This window comes from Megachile rotundata, chromosome 4 (genome assembly GCF_050947335.1).
Source record: "Megachile rotundata isolate GNS110a chromosome 4, iyMegRotu1, whole genome shotgun sequence".
Classification (NCBI taxonomy): Eukaryota; Metazoa; Arthropoda; class Insecta; order Hymenoptera; family Megachilidae; genus Megachile; species Megachile rotundata.
This window is the reverse complement of record NC_134986.1, coordinates 19,899,160-19,924,705: the sequence shown is the minus strand read 5'-3', so window position 1 is coordinate 19,924,705 and position 25,546 is coordinate 19,899,160. Positions and strand designations below refer to the sequence as shown.

The 25,546-nt window shown below is 45.9% G+C and overlaps 1 protein-coding gene across 5 annotated transcripts in view; it reads left to right on the top strand.

Moving 5' to 3' along the window:
* Nucleotides 1-25,546, top strand: part of LOC100879622 (transcription factor hamlet) — an 81,921-nt gene that overhangs the window by 39,309 nt on the left and 17,066 nt on the right. For 3 of the 5 annotated variants that reach the window (XM_076530351.1, XM_076530348.1, XM_076530350.1), the window contains exons 2-3: nt 17,248-17,622; nt 18,077-18,273. In XM_076530351.1, the coding sequence (XP_076386466.1) occupies nt 17,322-17,622; nt 18,077-18,273 (498 nt within the window). In that variant the 5' untranslated portion in view covers nt 17,248-17,321. Of the gene's footprint in view, nt 1-12,779; nt 13,289-17,247; nt 17,623-18,076; nt 18,274-25,546 lie in introns of those variants that run through there. The other 2 variants (XM_076530347.1, XM_076530349.1) reach the window with 2 other exon arrangements.

Below are 25,546 nucleotides of genomic sequence, written 5' to 3'. Positions count from 1 at the left end.
TTCAGTTACCGCGGTTAATTAATTTCGGAATTTTAGGTAACTGATATCGATACGAGTATTCGTAAACGTGCAAATATCTGCGACTGAAAAAATATCGAACCTCGGAAGATTTTAAGCAAAATATAAGTATGTTGTGGGACCTAGAAACGTCTGTCCACTTGAAATAACCAGACTACAGGCTACACGTTATCGGTGGCTACGGACAATTGGCTGTCACTGGTCTATATCGTCGCCTTTCTCGACCGCTTCGGCAGTCGAATGAATAAACCTTAAAGGCGTTCGAGATGTCGTTGGGGTTGCTGGCGACTGCGGGGCTATCGGGGGAGAAAAATGAGTGAAATCCATTAGAGGGGAGATTCCGTAGCTGTGACCTGTGTCGATCGACGCTCACATTTGCACGGATATCGTCCCGTATACCGATGAAACACACGTACGTGCGTGTACGTATGAATTCTAAGTTCGCACGTATATACACTGTTTGATGCATAGGGGAGTCTGTCACTGGCGCAGTTTCGTGTCCCGACTGCAGCGTCACGTGCATCGCTAATGCGTTTTTCGACTTGTGCCCCATCGAGAGAAACGAACGACTCCGGTTACGTGAATCGGGAACAGAACAGCTCGTATTTGGTGAAAAAGAAGAAGGAACAGAGCGGTACAGTGACTGACGGGGATGGGATCTAGTTTATCTATGTTTACTTAGGAAGAGAGATGCTCGTAAAATAGCGCGAGTTTCAAATACTCTTGACAGAAGTGTTCGAATAATCGTAAAAATTAATCGCGTTTCTATTGCGTGATAATGCGCGACGAAAGTTTGCTTCGACACGAACGCGATGAATACCTTCTTCTATCTACGGAAAGTTGTTTGGAATTGTTTGTCGTAAAAGTCAGTCCGAGGAAAGTTACTAGCAATTGTTGGGTGATTGTTTATTCGAACGCGATTCAGATATTTTTATGTACTTAGAAATTCTTTAGTTTATAGGCCAAAGATTACGTATCGTTTCACACGGTCTTAGACGATCCGCGATATATTGTCGTTAAAAAATGACATAGTCAATCTCCGAAATCTTCCGAAAATCGTAGACGCGTTCTAATCGATAGTACACGGTATTGTCGAAATCGTAAACGGTAAACGAAGCATATGCGAGCATTGGATGACAGAACAATCGGCAACGATTACACCCGTTCCGAAAGACAATTGATTCGAGCGTTTCAATCGGCTCGTTGCACTTGCAACAAGCATCGTATACAAGTACATATTATTATTACTATTCGTGGTCGCGTGTTCGAATCATTGTCTGTCGATAATTCCGTTCCTCTTTCTCTCTGTCTCTCTGTTTGGACATGTGGTGCGTGCTTCTAACGAGATGATATGGTCGATCAGGACTTCCTGAACCACCATCATCCCCTTCCTCCCCCATCGGTTCAACTCGAGCCTCTCGCAGCTTTTCTTTTTTTTCAAAGGGCCGATCGTCGAGTCGTTTTGTTCCGGTAATGCGACGATTGTTGGCGCGAGCCTTGAAACAAAAACGCGACCGAGCCATCTGTCGAGCCGAATAAGAGCGAAAAAGAGGGACGAAGTTGGCGAGCGACGAAACGAGCTAGAAACATCGGCGAGAAGGGAAGAGAATGAAAGAAAAGAGCATCCGCAAATGCGGCCGAGGGATTGTTTTCTAGTGGCTCGTCGTTTAACCCCTCCAATCTTCTCCTCGCGACGAGAACTACCCCCGTCTCGACGGGGTCGTCGATAATGTTCTTTAACTCTTTCTCCCCTTGTCCCATGTTTCACGTGAAATTTTTCGCGTTTCAATCTCATTTCGCTTGGACTTTAAATTCCAGTAATTAGAATTCTTCAATTCAGTTAAGGTTTTTAGAAATACCCTTGTCTTTTATTAGTAGTACAAAGCTCTAAGTGAATAGGTATTTGGAGTGGTATACTTTGGAACGGAGGAATATCGAGAGGAAAGGGAAATTAATATCACGAGGTAGCTGAGATTCTTGGGAAACGTTGTAGTCACTTAGATCGGGGAGGAAATTCACAGGACACCCAGTAGGTGGTCGATCCGTGTCAAACACGCACCCCGCATAACGCGTAAATGCGGTGTAGTAGCAGGGCCGTGGATTCTAGCAATTACACACCCTCAAGTGCCCTTAGAGACGGGTCCCCATTAGGATGAGAGCCGAGGGATGTTTTAGCGCAGCGTGGCTGGATTTTCGAATTCGCGAGTAATGCTGATTGTCGTGTTTCGCTATTGCTCCTTAATTTCTTCTCGATTTTCATCTGTTTGCAATTACTGCTTCTAAGTGCAACGATATCGCAAACGTTACATCGAGATTCGCTTTCCAAAAGCAATGCATCGTAACAAATAGTCGACGTTTAAATTTGTACACTATTCCAGTATTTCACCAGAAATGACAGAGCATTTTTTAGTGCTTCGTTGCGTAACACATTTCGACGAGAAATGGATATCGGACATTCTCATCGGAGTTTACATCTGTACAATATTTCCTGTATCTATAGAAGGCGTATCATAATACGTGGCTAAAACCTCATCTGATAATTTCAAGTGGATTAGAAGGCTCGGAAGAATGACTCGTCTGAGATAACGGTGTTTAGTCTCGAATCTGGTTTGGTTCAGCAGAATAATTCGAATACAGGGCCAGATGGGAACGTTTGTCTTTTAGTTGCGTTTCGTCCGACGTTGAAGCTATATTCGCGTAATATGGTGCACCCTGTATATCGATATAGGTATATACAGGCATGGTTGGGAAACGATTAATCGTCCACGTCGAGACGTCATTGCCATCTTTGGTCGCTTAATCGGAAGTCTCCTCGAGTCTCGGGGGAGAGTACGTGGCGTCGACGTAATCGAACTTCGGTATCGGCGCCCTCTGACCCGACAGTCGAAACTTTGCCCGCTGAAAAGAAAGTTCCAACGGGAGCCAGGGAACCCGCTGAAACTCCGAAACCATCGTCCTCGACTTTGCTGATCGTTGCTCGAACTCGTGAGAGAACTCGCCTTCGTCCACGAAAGATGAATGTTAATGATTGCGACCCAATTGAATGGGAAAGGGATGAAAACCCCAGTCCCTTATATCCCTCCGAGAGATCCGAGCTTATTAACCCTTTGGTGTCGGACTTTTTGCATCTATATTATACCCTGAACGATGGAGAAGGGTCAGTCGTGTCCCAAACTTCTGGAGCACACCGTGCTCCACGCATAGTCTAACCGGCACTTACGAATTTCGAACAAATAAGCTACGCATTAAATTAAATAGCAGCCGAATACGTATTTAACTTTTAGAAAAAATGATAGTGAAGGATTTACAATTATATCGAGCTCGCATGTTGGGTCGGTAATAAATAATACTTTCGAATTGAAATGAGTATCGTTCGGGGCAATCGACCTTTTGTTAGTGTACTAAAATGAATCAAAAATGACCCAGTCTCGGTCTGTAATTGATCGAGGGAAATTGCTCGAAACTCGTCGATTTTCTAGAACAAAAAAAAAGAGAGAAACACCAGAACAAACAAACGAATCACCGTGGGTGTCACAGAGCCAATGAAAAAATGATCGCAGTCAATCGACGGTATGGTGCATGCGCTGCAAGCGTCAATAGGTATTCACACGGTGGCCATGACACAATAATCAATTTTTTAACGCCTCTACCGTTGGTGCCATGCTCGACAAGAGTCATCTGAATGACAGAGCTTGATCAAAGGGCCAAGCCAGGCGTTTGATGTCTGACGCACGCGGTACCATTTCAACCGTCCGCCACTGACTGAATTCAAATCCATGATCGAACTTGAATTTCCATGGGACACCGCCTCTATCCGCCCTGATAAGCTTTAACAGATATTTTCCGTGCTTTTTTCCAAAATCGTCAATTTCACATTTTGACATTTTTTTAGTCGCAGCAACAACTTTTGACGCGCTTTGTAACGAATTCCAACAATCACTGTACGTTCATCGGAGACGTAGAGCTATCAGTGTACCAAGAAATATTTTTAATAAAAGTTATGGGTGGAACGTAAATATTCATGGGGTCGCAACCCCCTCTGACATCGAATTCGTATTTGATGAGCGTTCGTTTCGAATCGACGACGAAATTGAATCTTCTCGCGCTTCCGGCGCGGCTGTCGCCAAATTTTTTTCTCCCCCGCACCGGTTCGATTCCCATCGATTATTTATCGACCTCGTTGTACTTTCTGCTCGCGGGTGTCGAGCCTCGACACTATCAAACTCGTATTAGAAGGATGGAACGAAGAGTACGTTTCTTCCCTGCTCGAACAATTACGGATGAGTTATAGATCCCCGGTTATTGGCTCTACAAATCGTCGAGGCGGCGATTTCTCACGCCTCGAGTCGAATCGGTCGCGATTGTGCCGTAACATTTTTCTTAATCGAAATCGTCGAAGAGGTCGTGACGGGTTAACCGCAGACAATGCTCGACGAGTGGCTGTTGCTGGAAGCACGAATCTTCGACGAGAGAAGAAATAAAAAAAACGCGGAGACTTACCCTCTGGTCGACTTTTTTTGGTCTTTCCGTTCTTTGTGCTTGACGAAAATTTCGAAAAGGGTAACTTGACTTTTGAACCCCGCGTATCGCATGTCGTACGCTGTTTTCCTATGAATCGATGCGTTTCCCTCTTGTTCGCAGGTAGCGAACCTTATATTTTGTCGAAGTTGGTAATATTTTCTTCTGGTATTCTTTGTTCAATGATTAATAAAATTACGTTCGAGAAAATTATTTATTATGGATCAAAGAAATGTTGCTCGTCTTTTTATTCGAAAGTTTCTTTTTTGACAAAGATGATAAAAGAACATCTCTTCTGACTCATGATTAGAACAGTAAAGTACTAAATGTCTTTTCATAATAAAACCCCAAATATTAAGAACCTTTTCGCGAAACGAGCAGACAAGAATAAGGAATCAGAAAGTGTTCACGAAAGTTCAATTAGATTTCGATCCGTGTCACCGCAAAGGCTTCTTTCACCGCCAGCCATCAGACTTCACGCCTTTCTGTGACCCCTCGCGTACTTTCATGGCGTATAAAAAAAATTTTCGAAGGACAAAACGAAACGCAGGTTAGCTGGAAGCGCGATCTAGCAAGGGTAGAAAAACATCTTTACTCGTTTCGCGCCCTTTGATCGGTGCCCCTGAACGGTCCCAAAGGGTGCATCGTGACTACCCCGTGAAATACACGTAACCGACTGTCCATCGATTACTCTTCCACAATTGCGGATATTTCGACGGAAAGACGCCGTTAGATCGAAGATATTCGATTCCCAGATGGCTGTTATACCCCCTCTACGGATTTCCTTGCCCCCCTCTTTTATTTCTCTTGTCTCGATACCGTGGATTTCTTCGTCTCTCTCTCTCTCTCCCTTTTTCTTTTTTCTCTGAATAGAATCACAGAGCTATTCTTCCAGCCGGCTTGAATAGAGCCAGAGGCAGTCTATTCGCACGTGATGGAACGAAGTCTGCCAACAGAGAGATATCTAGACTCTTATCTCCTGGTTTTGCGAACGCGACTGTCGGATATCGTCGATCGTACAGATAACGAGACACTTTTTTTGTATCTCTATATTTTCTCCGAAAAAATTGATAATCCGAATCAATGATCTAAAGAAAGACAAAACTTAACCGTATCGTTTTGCAATCAGTACGTTATCATTTAGATGAAAGAAGAAGGCGATCATTAACGTTTTCGGGGACTGAATTACGACATCATCGATTGCAAAGCCAATTTGACGAAAATTATGATCGATCCCAGATACTTGTACGATATCGTTTAACTTTCAGATGTCGACAAGTATAGGTATCGATAAAAATTAGTAGACCAAATTTAAAATTTGAAAGTCACAATTATTTTTGCAGAAATTCGATACGTTCGTTCCTGAGTCAAAGAAATCGAGTCCCGATAAAAAAAAACAATGTCAGCAACGATAAACGGCCGCGATAAGAATCGAGATTCGAAATCGAGTACGATTGTCCTGGCCGGACAGAACTGTCCTGGATTCTCGTATTTCCATTCAGCGGGCTACGGTATCCGTAAACCTCGGGGGTGTAAACGTATCGGATCGTATCTATCTCGTGAAGAGTGGCCACCCTCTGTAAGTCGCGTCGTTTTTCTCGGTCTCCCTATTGGCGAGGAGAAGTCAAGCCACGATCCAGTGGCCGAGGATCGAATCGAAACTTTTAAATCCACTTTATCTCGCGCCCAAGCTGGAAACGATCCGTAAGGGCCGTAAGGGATGCGTGAACAAACACGGCACGAGAGGGTCAGCGAGCATTGTTGGCCTTGTTTACGAGCGAGGCGTGAGATTCGAGCGGGCAGATTCGATTCTTTCCGCGGCGATTTATCGCGTCGAAGAGCTCGCGCGAATACGCGCGCGAAAATTGAATTCGGTTCGATTACGTTTCCGTCGAGGCGAACGACGAGTTGGGACGCGGTGGAAGCGAGAAGAAGGGCGAGGACGAACTTTTATTTTTCCTTAATTACGATGTTGCAGAACATAGATTACGTTGTTGGCTCGCGTTCAGAAACATCTGTTCCCCCTCCTGCGGACGGGTTCTACCCTTGCGTAACTTGCCCCCGCCAAGGACCGATATCCACGGGGGTTTTGCCCTTCGATCTCCTCTTCCACGAGCGGGAAGAGCTCGTCGAGGAATCGTTGAGGACGCGTGGCTCGTTTAAACAGCCCGGAGCTCCGACTATGCGAATCTAATCAGAGTCTAATCGTTCTGATTACCGTCCTGCTTGCCCCGAGGTGAACTAAGATTTGCTCTCGTGCTCGATCGATAGAACGTTATTGTAACTAATTATTGCAACCCAGGTTACCAAATAATTACGATACAATTTTAATAGCACGAGGTAGTGCTTTCACAAGAAACGTGCTATCACCTTGGGCCAAAATTAAGGCCAAAGGGTATGTCGTATGTAAGGGAAAGTTGCTAAGAACGTTAATCGAGATCAACGTTTGTTACACTTGCTAGTTAACGCATAATGCGATAAAGGGAGATAAAATAGGAAGTCAAGCATCGAAAGCGTTGTTCGATCGAGAACGACAGCGAGTAACTGCACGATCGAGGATGACGAGAGGTATAGAGGAATTAAAGAGGGGATGGCAGGAAGGGTAGAAACGAGCGCAGCAGCCAGGCACATAGAAAATTAATGTCGGATATGAGATAAAATTAATTTAACGGTGGGTTACGCTTGTGAGCCACCCGGAGGCTGTATGCCGAAGCCTGGCTCACAATGGCGAAATGGCCGGGCTGGTGGCCACTGCAAACTTCAACCACCACCACCATCGGCGTCTGTATCGTCACGGGCAACACCATCGTCGACGGAAAAGCCATACTCGAACCAAAATATAATTAGCTTGCATTGTTAATGCATCAATATTTGCACGCTGTCCTGCCTTCCCGTCGTTGCACGCGATACACGTTTTCCAATAAGCCTGCACTTTGTTATACCTATATATTACGCGAATATCGCCGATTGATTCCCTCCGTTGCTTTCAACCATGTCTCTCTCGCTCTTTGTTTCGCGCCCAACGCTTCGAACCGTACAGAATATTCCCGCTTACGACGAATCGGCCGGCTGCGTTCGGCCTGACGGTGTAAACTTGATGCACAAACCTTCCTAAATTAATCGCGGCTCGTCGACGAATGGCGAACGTTTAATTCGCCGCTGAATTGTGACCAGGTCTGGCCGCTATTTGTCGATAACAATGCGTGCCCGCAGCGATAATTTCCCCGTTACTTTTGCGTGAAATTATGTCGGCACAATGGCCCACCCACCGCACCGAGCACTTTTGTAAAATTGTAAATAATCGAGGTTGCGCGATTAACCGCGATCGGGATTCGTTGGAGAAAGATCGACGAGCGGGAAAGTAAGAGGTACGGGGGTGTTGCACGCGCTCGAGAAGGCTCGACGTATAGACGCTGGATTTTCCCTACTTCGCCAGTTCCGGCCGCTCGCGTGCCATAATTCTATCGTCCGCATCTGGGATCTTCTCCTACGTTTCGATCTTGACCCCGTGACCTGGATCTCCTAGAGGGTAGCGAGCGAAGGTAACCGCTTCGACGTACGATCACGGAACATTGGAACTCCATCGGATCGAAGTTTCGTTAGCGATTAAATGCGACAAATTTCTCGAGGGAATATCCGCGCGCGGTCTTCGTAGGTTTCGAGGCGGACGAGCGATCCGCGGGATAAAAATCGGTCGGGGGTAGAAAGTCGTTCGGTGTCCTTGATGCGGCGACAACGTACACACGCGCGCGCAAAAATCGTTAAGTCGAAAGAAATGTCTCCGCGGGGGGAGAGAGAGAGGTCAGAGAGACAAGCTGCAGAAGTCTGTCGAAAAAAGGAGGGCGTCGACAGGAGCTGGAAGGTAGAGGGTCTTCCGTTAGTTCATCGTCTTCCGGTGACTTCCGGTGGCCTCTAACGAGGGACAATGCTTCTGGTACACGGTGTGCACGCGGCGTACAACAATCGCGTCTCAAGTTCCTCGAGGCAGGAGGGCGGTGCTCCTGAGATTCATATAGAGAGTTCGCTTCTCTCTCTGTCTATCTCTTCTTCTTCCTCTCTCTCTCGCTCGCACGTTCTGTTTTTCTCTTTCGTTTGCTCTCCACGCGTTTCTTTCTTCTGCTCGACTACTTATGCCACATAACGTGGCTCTCAATGGCACATTAGAGAGGGCAGGAGCGATTCGAAAGGCAGTCGAGGCGTGTGCGTACACAACAGTGGAGAGAACCAACTCGACTCGAACAGAAATTATAGACTGCAGGGCACGACCGTTGAGGCGACTTGGAGCAAAGACGCGTAGATCCACCACCAATCGTTATTTCGGCCACTCACGGACATATATGTACATACGTGCTCTCGTTGCCAGGGGTACGAAACGCCATTCACGGACACGCACGTCGTCTCTCTCCTCGATCCTTTTCACCTAGCCTCGTATCGCTAGGCTCGAATTATTCCTCTCGTCTCCGCTTCATCTCTCCCCCGTCCCGCCGCTACGCCTTTCTTTCGCTCGCGTCTTTGTCGAGGGACGCGCAAAATCGCTTTGGGGTAGATCAAGAAGTCGACTACGCGGACTCTTGGAAGACCACTCGAGCAGCAGTCGATTGTTCGATCGTCCTCGAGCATCGGCCACGATTTTTTTCTCTCTCGTTCTCCTCTTCGCGTCGCGTTGGATACTTCTTTCTCCGATCGACCGTTAACAGTCCGCTAATTCGTACCGGAGAGTGGCCCACCTTGATTTCTCGGTTATCTGATTCTCGTGCGTATAATAACTGGTCGAGTCTCTCTTTCTTTCGGTACGCGCGCTATAATTCCGTGGAACAACGGATGTTCGTTCGAGGATCGATAATTGAATTTCAACGGCGGCAGAGTTTGCAGCCACGAAGGAATTTCGTAATTTATCGATAATCGTGAACGGCAACGGGGCGAACAATAGCGGGACCGAAACCTTCCGAGTGTATCTTGTCGCGATCGCGTTGACAGCGACAGGCAGGCGGTTGACAAGCCTGTAAAATTGCTTCTCCGACACGGCGAAAGTTGTCGGGCCCGGCGAGCACACAGGAGACAATTTTCGGGGGTGTGAAAAATATTAATAACTCCGCTGTGTTGCAGTATAAGGGACGAAGGGCTTCCGAGTAAGGGATGGCATAGAGTCGGAGGTCGAGGGGGTGGCTGGGCCAGAGGAGGGGGTGGCAAGTGTTTCTGTCAGTTTAATAGCTTCGCGCCTGACCCCCTCCCCTTCCCCTCTTCCTCGCCTTTTACCCCCGTGGACTCTCACCCCACATGCGCACACTTTGCCGACGACGTTACAGCATCGTCACTCGACGCGTCAGAAGTTGCGCTACACCTACAACCTTTGCTTAGATCTGATAACCCTTTGATTCGCCCGTGTTATTTATTATGACCCTAAACCAACCCCATCGTTCACCAGTTTCTCGATAGTTAACACCGCTTCAGGCTTTATGGCATAAAACGTGTCCAATGGGGAAGTGTTTTCAAAGTTTTATCGACGTCGCGGGTACCTTTACCGAACATTTACAGACAATTTTTTGGTTGAATCGTGTTACGCCGAGAGAGAAAAGGTCCGGATCGCGACCGATGCGTTCGTGTTGCAGCGAATGTTGGAGAAAAAGGTTCGGAAAGGGATCAGAGGGTGTAAGTCACCACGGGAATAATTCCCTTGTGTTCGTTTGTATTAAACCAATAGCGAATGACAGTGACGTCGATAATACGGTTGAATGAACTCTGAGAGACAACTGACAACAACTAACTTGTTCCGATAATCCGGCGCGTATATGTACATCGCGAGGTCGATCGTTCCAGAAGTGCGAACGTTCTCGACATATTATATACAAATAATTCGACATAGACATAACTCGCATTTAGCGGGCTTTCGCGATCCTTTGCGAGCTAGCGAGTCTCGTCCTCAGTGCCCCTCACCACGTAATGAGTTTCAAAACAAAGGAGACGCAAGCAAGAGGGTATCCGCTCGGGAGCGAGACAGCTAGAGCGCGGTGTCGATGTTTCGAAGGTTCGGGATTTTTCCCGAACACTATTTCTCGTATTGGATAATAAGATGATCACTTTGTTCGTCTCCTTTAAACCATCAATTTTAAATTGATGCGTGGGTGTTGAGCTTGGATAGAATTACGTTGCCGATAAAGGTCTTTGAAGACCCGTTATTGCACTCAAACAGTAAGCAAATGTGTTCACAGTTTCATTTAGTCAAAAAATGTAACACCAAACAAATTTATCTTCTGGAAACATTCAAAGATACCTACGTAAAGCGTTCGTCTATTTTCTCATTTTCTTCTTCGCGAAGAATTCGTGGCTCGCATTTATCACAAGTAACCCCATATAAAAAGCGCGCGAATTCGCGAGCACGGTTGGAAGGGGTGGTCGAAGAAGGTGATATCTACGTCAGAGGTTGGTAGGAGGGAGACATTTTTATGCCGGTGTAAATCAACACCCCTTGGCCAAATATCCTAGCGACGTTCGCGCCGAATGAACGAAGGGTACCAACGTTGTCGGCCATAAAGAATGATATAACTGCACGCGACACATGTCTTCCTGCCTCTGGAACGCGGCTCATATCGCCCGCACGACTTCTTTCTCGCAGATTTTCGCGGCGCGCGGAAAATGAAGATTTGTTTCGACATCTTTTACCCAGCTATTCGTTCTCGTGACCGTTTTCCCTTGGCTCGCGGATTTAACCCTTTGCGCCCCACAGATTTTTCCTTCGAACGTCGTCCATTTTGGAAACAGAGTTAAGTTCCGAAGAAGGACGTATAATTTTAAAACGTATATATTGAAATATTAGAAATCTGTTGTTATTAGAAACATGTCGTTACTGCTCAGTGTATATGTTTTTTAGTCAGAGGGACCAAGAAGCGAGGAGCATTAATGTAACTGACGTCCAACTTTTAACGTATTCTGAAAATTAGAATCGATGAAATGGAATAAGGAATTTTTTCCTCGACGATTCGAATATGAGGATAACGAAGGTGCAACGGTCTCCTCGCGGTTTCAGTTTCGCTTTTCCGTTGGCGACAGAAAAGTCGTTCAATGATCGTGACGAAAGAGTAGCGAAAAAACATCGTGAAGCAGAGTGACGTTTCCGAAATTCTGTTGTACTTCGATTGACTGGAGAGTCCATGGTACAAACCGCAAGGTATTGTGAAAGGTGGTTGTAAAAAAAAGAAAGAATTTAGACAGCCTCTCGTGACAGCTACTTTCCGAAGAAAAAGGTGACCGAGCCTGTCCAATAAAGACTTCGATGGCTGTTCCACTGACCCTGACTCTGCGTGGGGTCTTTCCACATTCTCGAGGGTTTGCGCATTGGAAAAAATTTCTTCGCACTCTGACATTTGACCCCTGCTTGTCAGCGAATCGAACATTTTCCACCGTTTCGTATTCCTGCTGAAAAAATGTCTAAAAGGAACTCGACTTTCTTCGACTAAGATCATGATCGATAGCAACAGTAAAAATGATCGAGGACAAAGAATCAACTTATAAGGAACATTAATGTCATATTATTATTAGTTGGTAACGAACCTTGTACGTTATAACCTTGTGTGACGCCATTTGTAAAATGCATATGTATCACATATTTTTACTCCGCGTGACAACGATAAATGTTATATAAATAGAAAAGTGTCTCTTTTATCTCCTTGAGATGAATCGTCAAGACGCACTGAATTTTAAGCGGTTCGATTATCTAATCCATTTAACTCATTTGCAAATATAATAAAATATTGCACCTTTGAACACAAGAGATACGATGTCTTAGTAAATCAAGTAACTACCGTGTTCTATATTTCTTGTGTCCAGTATTCGTTGTACATTTGTGCTTACTGATATTACACCTTTGACATATCGGTACGTGATACGATAAGATTAGCTTTTAATAGATTAATTAGCAGTGTGTATCCAAAGAGTATAATAAGGATCTCGTTTGCGAAGAGGAGTTGTAAGAAAGTGGAGTAGGTATTTGATGTTTCTCGCAGCAGCGTGTGTCTCGTTCGTTATCAAAGTCACGTTTTCTGATTCTTCGTCCGACTGCCCCCACCGAGGCTCGCTCAGACAGCCTCAGCTCCGTTTTCTCTGTCAGTGTATAAGCAACGTCTCTGTGTTCGTCCGTTCAGCTTTTCGTTCTCTTGCTCGCTCTGTCGAGGGATGCTGCGGTGGCCTGGTGGGGATCCGAATGCGATAGGGGTTGCTCCGCCCGTGGGCCAACCAGAGGTCTCGATGGAAGCGGCTCCGCCACACCCCGTGGATCGTCCCTGGCTTCCCTCGGGAACCCTCGTTGTGCCATCCTCTTCTCAACAGATTTCGGATCCTCTAGTCTGCCAAGAGCCAGCTGACACGGAGCAGCGCTCTTCTCTTCGTCATCCGTTTCTTATTTCGTCATCTCCGCGTCGCACGCCTCGCGATTCGGTTCCTCTCGAGCCACCTACCCCCTGCCTACGTTTCTACCCCCTGCCGATCTAACAGTGCGCCAACTACCTATCGTTGCTACCCTGGACAATCGGTATCGATCGATTGATCATGGACGCGCGGCCAATTTGGACGTTCCGTTGATTCCTTTCGCCGTTGGATTATGTTGACATCGTGTTATCGTGAGCCTAGATTTTGTGATAGCATGTGTGATAGACGGTGATTTGCCGGTGTTGACGTCCGGTGCTGGAACCTTTCCGATCGACGCGAATGAAAGGCCTCGATTTGTCGCGACCGATGGTCGATTTCAACAAGATGAACGGTAAGTTAGAAATGTTTGTTCAAGCGGGTACAGCGATGTCGGTTTAAGAACGCGTTTTGTCAAAGGAAACGAAATTAATCCTTTGATACCCTCGCGTCGAGTCTGCCATCTACCGAGTGAAAAGTTTCGATATCGTTGTACTTGTCTAATTAGAGACGTTCGTATGAGGGACTTACTGTTGCGAATAATAGAAACATCGTGAAAATAGTAGATACGATCTGCTCGAAGAACGTTTCATCGTAATTGAAACATATGCTACACTTCATATCGTATTTCATTTTAATCGAAATGCGATTACTTCGTTTTGCAATTTAAATTTTCTATTCCTTGCCTTGCGAAACTGATTAAATATTAACCCTAGACCAACGGTCAGTTGTAACCAAGGACCCACGACGCATAGCACAAATTAATCGTTAACGAACGAGTTTCATACGGAGGAAATTAAAACTAATTAATACTCTTGACGGACGTCACTTGACTCCAACAATGTTTAACGTATTAATTAACTTACAAAAAGAAAAGAATTTCTGTTTTTTCGATACGTCAGAGGATTTTCCATTTTATTTGATATAAATTACCGGGAAAAGGCATTCTATCTCCGAGTATCTGAAAAAGGAAACTTAACCGCAACTTGTCCGGAAGTCAGAGTGTACAGATTCCTCTATCCAATTCGGTTTGCCATCTAGTGGTAATTGCGTGACGACTCGATGGTCTTATAATCGTCGTGGAACAACCGTGCTCGTTGCAGGACTCTGATCAATTTCTCTAATCGATTAATTGGAAATCGGACGAGGTTCTCCGGGGAAATTCGTTTTTGATTAACGAAGCAATTAGTATCGTTGCAACGATACGTGCTAATGGGCGGCAGAACGAGTATTCTTTCCATCAGGATTCCCGTATCACCAGGATGTCCTGTGCGGTTACAATAATGCGGTCTACGCGCGTGTGAATACGTTCTACGGTGCAATCGCTCTTCCGATACCCTGTCGTTTGCCTGCCAATTTGCTTAATTATCTTTTCCGGGATCCGTCCACGAATATCTCCGAGCGTTCTCTAATATTCCCGTTTTTACCACTCTGGACCCAAATACCGGCCACTTTTTCGCTACTTTATTTTCTTGAAAAACTTGCTGCACGATTATTTTGCATGCAAGCTGATTCATCGATAAACAGAACACTTGAAGAGGTGAACTTGTACGTTAAAACAGTGACTCGCACATTTGTTCGCACGAGGTTAAAGCATAGCACGGTACGCTGTAACCGTAATTAGGTTGAATGCGATCATTCCATTTTGCAATTTAAACTTTTTTCATATTAATCCAACACCGTCATTACTTGAGTGTTTATTTAATTTCTTCAAGTTTGTCGATTACATAAAATTTGTAGGCGGTCGTTTCCACGATGTTCGGTGCGTTAACGTTTCTGTTATACAACGTGTACCAAGTGCTTTGGAATCTATTTTTTATCTTCCCTCTCAAGCGCTACATTATCAGCTTCTGTAGTGTCTATAATGGATTTTAAATGAGCACTATTAACCTCTTAACTAGATCATTCTTCAATTTGTCTTATTCCTGGTAATATCTTTTTTTAATATTTTCCTTCGAAAGCGAACACTACTGTCGTTAAATTGAAAAATCATATAATTACACTATTAAGGTCCTTTATGTTTAACTAACTAAATCGGTGCAATCACTTTATTTATCCATCTAGGAAAAATTGTTTAAAAACGTTTCTCTTTACTGACAAATTTTCTCCATCTTTCATATCGAACCTCCATCATAAATTACTCCGTGCGACATTTTCCCACGAATCACGAGTACAAGAGTATTAATGTCCTTCGAATAAAGGAATCTGTTGATCCAACAAAAAAACTATGCATCATGCGAAGGAAAAAAAGAGAGCACGGTCTTCCCACGAATAATTTCGATTCTCTAAGCCGCGGCAAACGCGGCACTTTACTCTAATCGGTCTGGAAGCCTCTCGAGCCGCTATCATCGAGGATAATATCGCGTATGGTTCAACAAGTACTCGTAGTTCTGTCAAGGGAGAAAGTACTTGAGCACTCGTGTCCCACAGGAGTCAAAGACCCCCGATGTCGAGAGTTTTCCAAATATTGTTGTTGCATCGTATCGACTAGTCTCACAAGAGGATCTCGAGCTTCCTATACGGACCCTCGTCCCGAGTCATCTTTGGATCGCGTCGATTCACCAAATCCGTATTTATTTTATCGAGAAGCGATTCAGTTCCTTCTCGAAATCGCATCTTTACGATTATTCTCTTCGCTTCGTCGAAATATCGTGCGATTACCGTCGATAGTCGCATCGATGTCATAGAACACGATTCCTCGACGAACAACGAGCTCACGTCCCAATATATCTATTATCGTTCATCTTCGAGTTTCGTGTCGACCAGCCGACCACACAGGATCACCGTTTTCTTTTACGACTGGCTCTCGCTAATGCCGAGTTACTTACTGTTTACCTTCTCCAATTGAAGCTCGCCCGATAAAATTGATATTTCTAACGTTCCGCCGCGATTCGTGCTCCGATTCAATTGGCGGGAAGATCTTCCGCTTCTAGGAAAATTTAAAAAATCTTTTTATAAGTGGCCTCTAGCAATTCCGCTGACACGAACATTGGATCGTAAAAGATCGACGGAGCGAAGGACGTATCGAGCTGTTTTATACTTTCCTTTCGGATACACCTGCAAGCTTGTCGGCAATTTGCTTAGCCGTGGATTCACGGAGCTTACGCTGTTTGCAGAGGACTCTCGATCGTTGTCGCAGGTCTTTGCGCGTCACTCGTGGACGGTCGTACACAGTTCATAGTTTGTTCTCAGATAGCCGATACAACAACGGAGATATCTTTCGATTCGAAGATAAGTCTTGTGTTAGAAGGGCCCGTCCCGTATCCGGTCTGGAGTTATACAAATAAATCCAGATTCGACGGATGGTTCCGCAGGTTCGTACAATCGTGGTTCGAAGAAAATTCCAGTCCGAGAATGCATCCGCGTCATCGGGATAAAAAGAGTAATCGAGAAGAAGGGCACTGTTCCGATAGGCCTCTTTCTACGTGAGATTCGGTCGCATCGCGACGCAGTTTCCTGACGCATCAGAAAGGTAGGGGGACAATAAAGTCCTGTTATCGCGTCAAACATCCTTGGCTCGGGTGTCGCGTCGTACACTCGTGGCACTGTGGCTGAGAAAACGACCGACGGGTCGAGGAGATAGTGTTGTTCGATTGCCACTTGTCCTTGTGTGTGCCTAGGATTTCGTCTGGGCGCGAAGGGAAACCAGGGTCTCGGCAAACAGAGCTCTACCAAATCCATCCTAATTTCTCTCCCCGTTCCCATCTCGCTCTCCGATAGCTCCACTACTTCCTGCAGTGCCTCTGCAAATTTCGACCTTCGCGATCGTCGTTGTAGCGACATCAAGGTTTAATTCATCCTTCATCTGGCGCCACCTTTTGTAATTAGAAACACTCACGTGAGAATAGCGAACGTAAATTGAATTTCTGCCGTCTCTAATTCGTCGGCTCCCCATTTTTCACAAAATCCATTACGCCCCTCTTCTCCTCGTTAACTCGAAAATGTCCTTCGGTCGCTTTGCAATTCCTAAGTTCGCAGTTATCGTCGCAGCGACTTAAAAATCCTTCGTCCGGCACCGTTATTCGATACAAGCGAGCAATCGATAATGCCTCGTGTCGAACGCTATTGTCCGTAGTTTCTCCTTCGGCAAAACTTTTACAGATAAATTGAGTTTCCCCGTCTCCCGTGCATTTAATCCCTCTAACGTGGGTGTTCGACCTTTCTGTCGGTCAACGATCATCGAGACCGAGGCAGAACGTGGGCAGCCGCTTCTGTTCAACACCTTTTACCCTTCCTCGAGCGTTCTTTGACCTTCGATCAGGATCGATCGATCAGCGGCGTGGTTGTTTCTGAGCCGTGTCCGCATTCTTTCAGGAAGCAGCGACGAAGGCGAGTCGACGTCGGGCACGTCGGCTGGAGGAGGCGCAGGAACCGGCGACAACACGGAAATGGAGGAAAACGGGTCGATTCGCGCCGGTAGCAACAGTTCTGGCATCAGCAATCAGGTGTACAGAGAGCTGAAGAGTCTCGGCCACGATTTGTCCCAGGATTACAATCAGCAATCGAGGACGTCCTACCAAAGAGGCTACTCGCCCGCTATGGACAAGCAACAGCAACACTACGACAAGGAACGACACCGAACCGCCTCGTCGAGGGACGAGGACAAGTGTTCGTGGGATTACTTGGAGAAGAGTGACAGGAAAGAGTTCTCGAGATGGCGGGAATCGTCGTACAGGAACGAAGCTTACCGTGAGTGCTGAAATTCGATTTTTCTCCTTTTCAAACGGCCGCTCGAGCGATCGCGCTAAGCTAATTGCGCGAATTAGAATATTGGGTCAACCGCGAGCTGCTTAATACTACGAATTACCGTGTAAATTATCGGCACACACGGTGCTTAATTGTCTGGATTAGAATAGTAGGTTATCGACACACACCGAGTATACTGCACTTCCCTAAATACGGAGGACGTCGATATAAAAGAAACAGTGCTCGCTCGTTGCCAACTTTTCAAATTTACATAATTTGCACATTTTCGCCTGTTTCGTAAGCCAAATATAAGCCACCGTTTATAGAGAAAAGAAGTCTGTCTTGTATCCAGATACACGGATCGTACAATCTTGACGAACTAAATTGACAAAATTTGAAAATAGTCGATTTTGCAGACAGGCAGAAAAGTATAGCAATAATCCGTTCCGATTCGCAGAGGATACGACGAAGCAGGAGCAGAAGGAGCAATCGAATCGCGAGTGGGTGTCACCGGTACCGGAAGTCGAGGTGGGGGGCACGTCGCCCGGCGATCCTCAGGTTCGAGCGCGAAAGGACATTCCACGGGGAGCAAGATTCGGTCCTTTTCTCGGCAAATGGGCGAGCGAACCTTTCAACCCCCGTTACGCATGGGAGGTGAGTGAGTTTTGTACTTCTTTACGTTTGCGCGAGAGCTTATCGCTTTCGTTCTCGTTTCCTTAGAATTTCGAAGCGGAACGTATATATACGTAAGTAAACTGTGCGAACGTATCGACCTTCTTAAATCGAAATAGCTTTCCAAATCGGCTTTCGGTCGTTACAGATAAATTATAGAACTTCTTCTTCTACCGTTGCTCAAATCGATTACCTTATAGATTACAGAAATTAATTCGTTTAAACGTAGTAGCGGTCTCTCGAACAGATTTTATAAAGTACTCGAAATTTATTAGAATATGTCTCATATTTATTAACCTCTCTAAAGATCGTTGCGTTTGGAAATCATTGATTTCCCAGCGAAAGTAGGGAATCGCGTACGATATCATCTAGCACGGGGTTCTCGTGGAACCGTTTGAAAGATGATCGATCTGTTTATGGTTCGGGATCCGGTGGAGGAATACTCTTTGCTCGAAAGCAGTGTCAGTGGGCTCGCTATCCTCCTGCTATAATCCCTGGTATTATCCGGCAGATGCCGAAGATGGGAACACGACGAACGGAGAGGAAAAGAGAGAAACGAACGGACTAGACACCTGGTCGGTTCTGTTCGTCGAAGGTGTCATCCATGTTGACAGATCTGTCAATTGGCTCACCTCGGACAGCTCTCTCTCGATTCTTCCTTCGTTCTTCGAAATTCTTTCGAGTCTCGACCAGGACGTCTCCGTTGGGTTTTTAAGTCGACCGTGAAATCGTGGCGTAGAGTCAAAATCGAAGAAACAGTCCGTGAAATCGTTGGCGAAGGTTCATGATTTTTTCGTCCGGAAGGTCTCCGTTCTATTTTGCTGATCAACCATTTCGAATTTCCGTCGTTTAAAGATTCGTAACTAATTCGTTTTTAATAGCTTTATTGTTTTTCGTGCAAAGCCCGCTATAAAAGAGGAGATCGCAGCGCTCGCAGAGAATCGGAAACTAGCCGCGTAACGTCCAGAGGGTGTGATAGATATGATAGCGGCGGCGTTATGTTACGTTAGCGCATGTCGCACTGACAAAATGTAAATGGCGCCATCCATCTAACTGCCGACAAAAAGGCAGCCGGGGCCAACTGTCGGACCGGCGATTACAGGATCGATTAAAGCCAAACTACCCCTTCGTTTCGTCGGGCCGATCTATCAACCCCACGCGCGTAAACGTGCGAGCACACGAGCCGGAGAAAACATCGCGACAGAGATCTAGCCGTGAATTCTCACCGAATTTTGGATATCCTTTCTAGACCGGAAAGATCGATCGTTAGAATATTCTTACCGGAAGAACTTTGCGTGTTTTTATTCCGCCTCGGGGAAAAAAACGTTCGGCGCGCACGGATTGCGAGAAATACGACTTACAGCGGAGAAAGAGAGGCGGTGACGAATCTATCGAACGGTTGACAGAACGCGTGATCCTTTCGCTGAAATTGGAGAAATCTAGGAGGGATCCCTTTCGATCGATTCGCACGCTATCCCCTAATCCTAATCCTTTTCTCACATTCTCGGGGAAAATGGGCGAGTTCCTCGCGCCACGGGATCAAAGGGGGAAAACACGGAACATTGAAATAGGATTATCGATAAACCACTATCAGGAAACTCATAAAATTTCTTACTTATCGTTATTGATAGTTTGATTAACCGATATCGTTTGAAACAAGTTAATCTAGACGATCAACATTTCTTTAAATCAATGTACACTACGAAAAAGTTTTATCTGGACGTCTAATAATAAGAGATAATGAACAGATATTCCGTCACAGTACGCAGTCGATCGGATCGATAGAAAAGACAGGATAGACCGACGAAGTAGACCTATCTCGTGACGGTGGCATCGAGTTGAATGGAATCGGCAGGCAAGAAAAGAAAAACGAACCCTCAAACCGAAATTTTCCCCAAATTCCGTGGATACTTACCCGCGACGTTACACACCTGAAAACGAAGGTATCCGAGGGGTGACAGTATTCGAGTCGTATCGTTGGTACCCCACCTGCCACGCTGGCCCGTACCTCGTTTTTTGGATCCTCTCCGAGAGGGGTGGCTAAGAGGAAAATGGGAGGAAACTATAAGGGGGATTCTCTGTTCCGGTTGCGTTTTGCTCGGTGACGCGTGATCCGCAGAACTGCCGACTCGCGGCGTGCCTTCGTGGCGACTAAACCAATCTTGGGCTTAGCTCAGTCGGCCGTGAGAGACCCTCGCGTCGAGGGTATATACCGCTCCAATTTACCGAATGATCTCGAGAACCCGGCCTCAAATGATCAATCCTCTGCCGTTTATGTTACTTGTCCGCCGTATTATTTATTTCCTTTTTCCGAAACGATTTCTTTATAATTATGGAAAATACAAATCACGAATTGAATTCATTCATTCAAGAATGCACTTAAATAATCCACAAATAGTATTCATCGTAACTGTACGGTTTATTTGTAACAAATTGCCCTAGGTCAAAATTGACCCAGTGCAGACTGGACGAGGGTTATTTTTACCGGATAAACGTGTCGACAAAGCGAACGCTGCATATTTAACCCTCTGTCCGACACTCACGCACAAGTGCATTTTATAAAACGCTTTTTTTAGCAGTAAACGTTTTATATTTATCCCGGTGTTTTTAACTCGTTGATTTCCGTCGAAGGGTCGCGCGATCCGCAAAACTCACCCTCTCTTCCGCGCGTCGTTCGCTCATCGACATATTGGGAAGCATCGTCAATTTTTCCGCGTGATCGCTGACGGACCCTCTCGACGTCTCTCGACAGCAAATGCGAGCCGCCGGCTGCTTTTTCGAGCACGGCTACCACGGGGCAGGGAAAAAGATCGGTTGTTTTTCATATTGAAGCAGGCGCACGCACGCGACTCTCTGCGGGCCACTTTTTCGACAAATCGGCTGGAAAGTTGCGCCATTAGCGACGTATGTCGCTGACAAATCGAATAAACGACGACGTTCGTCGATGATCCGTGTTCTCGCGCGAACCGCACGAACCACCCTCTTCCATGTAACGAGATGGATCGTAAAAAGATGTTCGTTATTGCGGTAAAAATAACCGTACGTGCTCCGACATTTAATAAAAGCTGGCCAATTTAACCTCTGGATCTAAAACGTACCGACAACGTACGCGGCTGAAAATAACGTTCAAACACGAGTTAAAAATTGAACAGCGTTGCTAAGAAAATCATAATGCGCTTATTAAATAAGGCTTGTTTTACACGGAAGAGAAATGTTGACCAGCAGTGTACATATGCATACAATGAAAGGGTAAATCGTGGTCCAAGTGTGCGCAACACGCGCCCTTCTCGAATTCGCGACGATCTTCATCGAGATGACAATACGTCTTCCTTGCACGCCTACCACTTACATAATTCAACGTCCAGATTTCGCTGAATGGATCCTCGAAGGGAATGTAGGTGGTGCGAGCATTGTGGATGTTATTAAATTTTCGGTCGATTTGGCAGCTCGTATTCTAGACAATCCGTCGACGAGCCCGTCGTATTGCCGGTACAATACGCGTAACACCGGTGCCCATTATTCGTGGACATTGTCCAGGTGAACCGGTCCTTGGGGCGTTGCTGGAGGTCAAGCCCCGGAAGTGATTCGACAATGAGCCACATTATGCTCACTCTCCTTCTCCCCCATCTTCTCTTCCTCCCGATTCAGTTTCGCCTCTTATTAACTTGACCAACCCGCGTGCATTTTCCTTCTGCTGCAACGACATTCTTCGTCGCGTTCTCGAAACGCGCGTAGTAGTAGGACCAAGGTAACACGGTGACCTTCGTTTTCTCAAGGAGTAGGGTTACGCGGACGGTGATTTTCGCCATTTGAAATTGAAATCGGAGAAAAAGGCGACGGAGCCGGTGGACAGAATCGGCAGGAAACAAGTGACAATCAGTGACGCGGGGAATATTTGGTATTGTGAAGCCTGTCGCATGGGTACCCTGGACGGGAAAGGAATCCCGGTGGGCCTGACCATCTATGCGAATCTACCGGTCAAGGGGCTGACCCTTTTGCACCCCTTGCGTGCCCAAATTTCGTTCCTCGAAAGCTCGCTTCTTAGGAAAGCTCGTATCTAAATAAATTGCTATTTAACCCATAATTTTTGCAAAAGAGTATAGACGCATAATGGAACTTTCTCTAACTACTACGAAATAATTGAATACACTTATAGATGTTACGTAATATTAATTTAAATAGTTTAACTAAACTGTAACAGTATGAAAGAAATTTGGGTCGCTATGCGCGGATATACGTACGTTATCCTTGGCTAGGACGAGAATGCAAGGGTCACTGGCTAACTAGCCCTTTTCTCGAGGATCGGGTTTTTGATTGACGGGTTTGCCGAGGTTCGTTCGCGGCTGCACCTTCTCCTATTATGTTAATAAACCGATGATACAGCTTTGTGGGTCCTGGATCGTTAACGCGTTTATTTTGACATTTAAATTTATCGGCAACGAGTTTTGCTCTCACCCTTTCTTCTCCTTTTTGCAACTGTCCAAAGTAGCTCCAACAGCGAGAAAGCACCGAATTCGATCAAAGTTGCTCTAACAGCGTCGTTAAAACGTCTCGATCGATGAAACATTTTCGATCTTTTATATCGCACGCGATACGCTACACGTGTTTCGACCAATAAATATCCTGTTGGTGAAGGCGTTTGTGTGTACTTTGGCCGAAACGAGCACGCGTCGCGTTAGACTCGAACGTAAGGCTTTAACTGGCCTTTCTTTCTGTCAAACCAGCTGTAAACCCGGCTCTTCTCGCTTTACCACCCCATCCGTGCCCTCGGCTTCTCGTTTCTCTAGGGTGGCGGCACCAAGGGCGATAAATCTCGTCCGCTCGTTACCCCACTATCTGTCGATAATAGACATAACAGACACGTGTTGCCCGGTCGTCAGGCTGACCCGGTTGTCCCGTACAATGGAGACGCGTCGTCGGAATATCATCGTCTTCAAAGGACGATCGCTTCTCGCGCGATGGTCTCTTGGTCCCTCGACCCTTCGACCTGCTACAATTTACTACCCTTGCGAATCTAACGTCTTCAGCTTCGTAGAAAAGCATTTATTTATTATATTCTTTCCTTACTGTTGCACCACTATTCACAGCCGAAAGATGCGTTCTTTCAAAAATTGAAAAGATCGTCGCAAAAATTCTGCGACACGGCTAATCGACTTAGATTAGATGGTTGAAACTTGGACGAGTTGATAACGAACTCGTTTCCTTCCTGGTTTCTCATTGTCACCGTGTACTGCTTCTACCTTTCCCTGCTTACATCGTCCCTCTTTCTCTTTCGTATTCCGTTTCTGTGCCGTTTAGGTAGTTCCATGGGGTTGATGGCGCTACAGACGCCGGATAGGGTCTCCGCGTGTGTAGGAAGCCGTTCCTCGTCTTCGCCGGCGTGAACTTAATTGAACTTGTTCGCCAACTCATAACGAGAAGTCGAGCAAGTGCCCTCCTGGTTATAATTTACGGGAAACAATCGGCGCCTTTGATGTGCCGCCAATTGTCTCGGATCCGCGAAACTGTTACCCTTAACGGGGCTCTACGAGCAGACCCTCTATAACAGACCTTTCGTATGATTACGAGTCGAGAAGCTCTCCAAATCTTTTCGCTATTCCTTCGGTACGAAACAAATTCGATCGCAAGTTCGAGATAGCCAGATTTAAAATTTTAGCAATTCCTGGCATAGAAAGAGGCGTATAACGGCAATTTCAAATATTGTCTTCGCTCGTGACAATATAACGGCGGTCCGTCAGATCGTGAAAACATATTATATTCGAAACAATTTACAATGGAACGGTATTGCAGCTATCATTAAATGTGATCGCGGTTCGTCGTTTATTCGTAATATCCATCGGTGACGAGTGTTCGTCGGTCGCATGCAAAATGTAAACCCAATCCTGCCCATGAATCGACAAGCAATCAGCGGCAGTCACTGTTTTGTGGCACCGGGGAAAAAAGAAAAACGGCAACCGCTATTTCATGGTAACGGCTTTGATATGCGCGCCCGAATGTTTGATGAGTTCAATGATTTCCAGTCTCGTCGATGGAATTACGGGAAAAGTGATCGTTCGTTTGGCTCGTTGGCAAAATTGCCGATCGATTCCGGCGTGTTCTTCTAGCAGGACTCGTCCGGTAGTTTCGATTCTCCGGATTAACGGGGAACCATTCGAAAATTCAAGAGATTCGAGAATATCCATTGCTCGATTTCGCACGTAGCTCCACTTAGTCGACGAGATTGGCAGAATTTAGTCCAGCTACGGTTGACAGATTGTGTGCATACGAGCGCGCAGGTCCCCGCCACAATGACCGAACTAATCTGGTCCGGTTCAGGGTGGTAGCCTAAGTTCAATATACACAGGAATACACTGGTGCCTGGAGGCGTTTCGTTGTGTGCCTTCCGCTATTGGCTTGCATTAATCACTACGCCGCTGGCAGCTCTGAGCTATACGAGACTCGGCGTCAACTTAATTGTCCCGTACCTATTGCCGGAGATTCATTAATTGGGATGCATCGAGGAACTGGTTCCAGTAACGATCTGACGTTCGCGTTCATCGAAGCACGCCTTACTCGAATTAATCCTTTTAATTCCTTCGACCGCTGAATTTTACTTAAAATTCATTTGTTCGAGAATAACCACGCTTTTCAAACACCTTTCGTTACCTTAAGATAGGAAATTCCTTACAAACGGATTTCGATATCTTTTATCTTTTAAATTATTAATTTTGCTTTCGTTATTCGGACACCCGAAACCGCGATTTCAAAATCTGAAAACTTTGGAAAGACTCGAAGCCAGGAAATGAGCCTTGTCGTTAATTTCCAGAAGTCAGGAGAGAAAGATCATTCGTCAAACGACGAAACGTCATTATTCTTGGTTGTTGTTCGACCGAAGCCCGGTTCAAAGGGTCCGCGGACTTTACCGTCTCACGAAAAGAAACGAATCAAGCGATTTTGGCAAATTTTCTGGCAGGCCAGTCTCTCTAATGATCGATCATATATAAGGGGCTGGCAGTGACGCGACTCGGATATAATTTATACCGCTAGATACGCCGAGGGTAGCTTCCCTTAGAGAAACACACTTGGCGGGGAAGGGGGAAGGAGGTTCGAGCTAGCTGGAACGTATGTACGGGGGTGGCATCTGCTACGCGTTAGACACGGGTCGGAGGGCACCGTTTGCTTCGTCATTACTTGCATTACTTTACTGTGCGAGTCAAGTGGGTCAAGTACGGGAAAATATGTATCTAATCGGGGAGAAAACTCTTCCCCCGTGGAA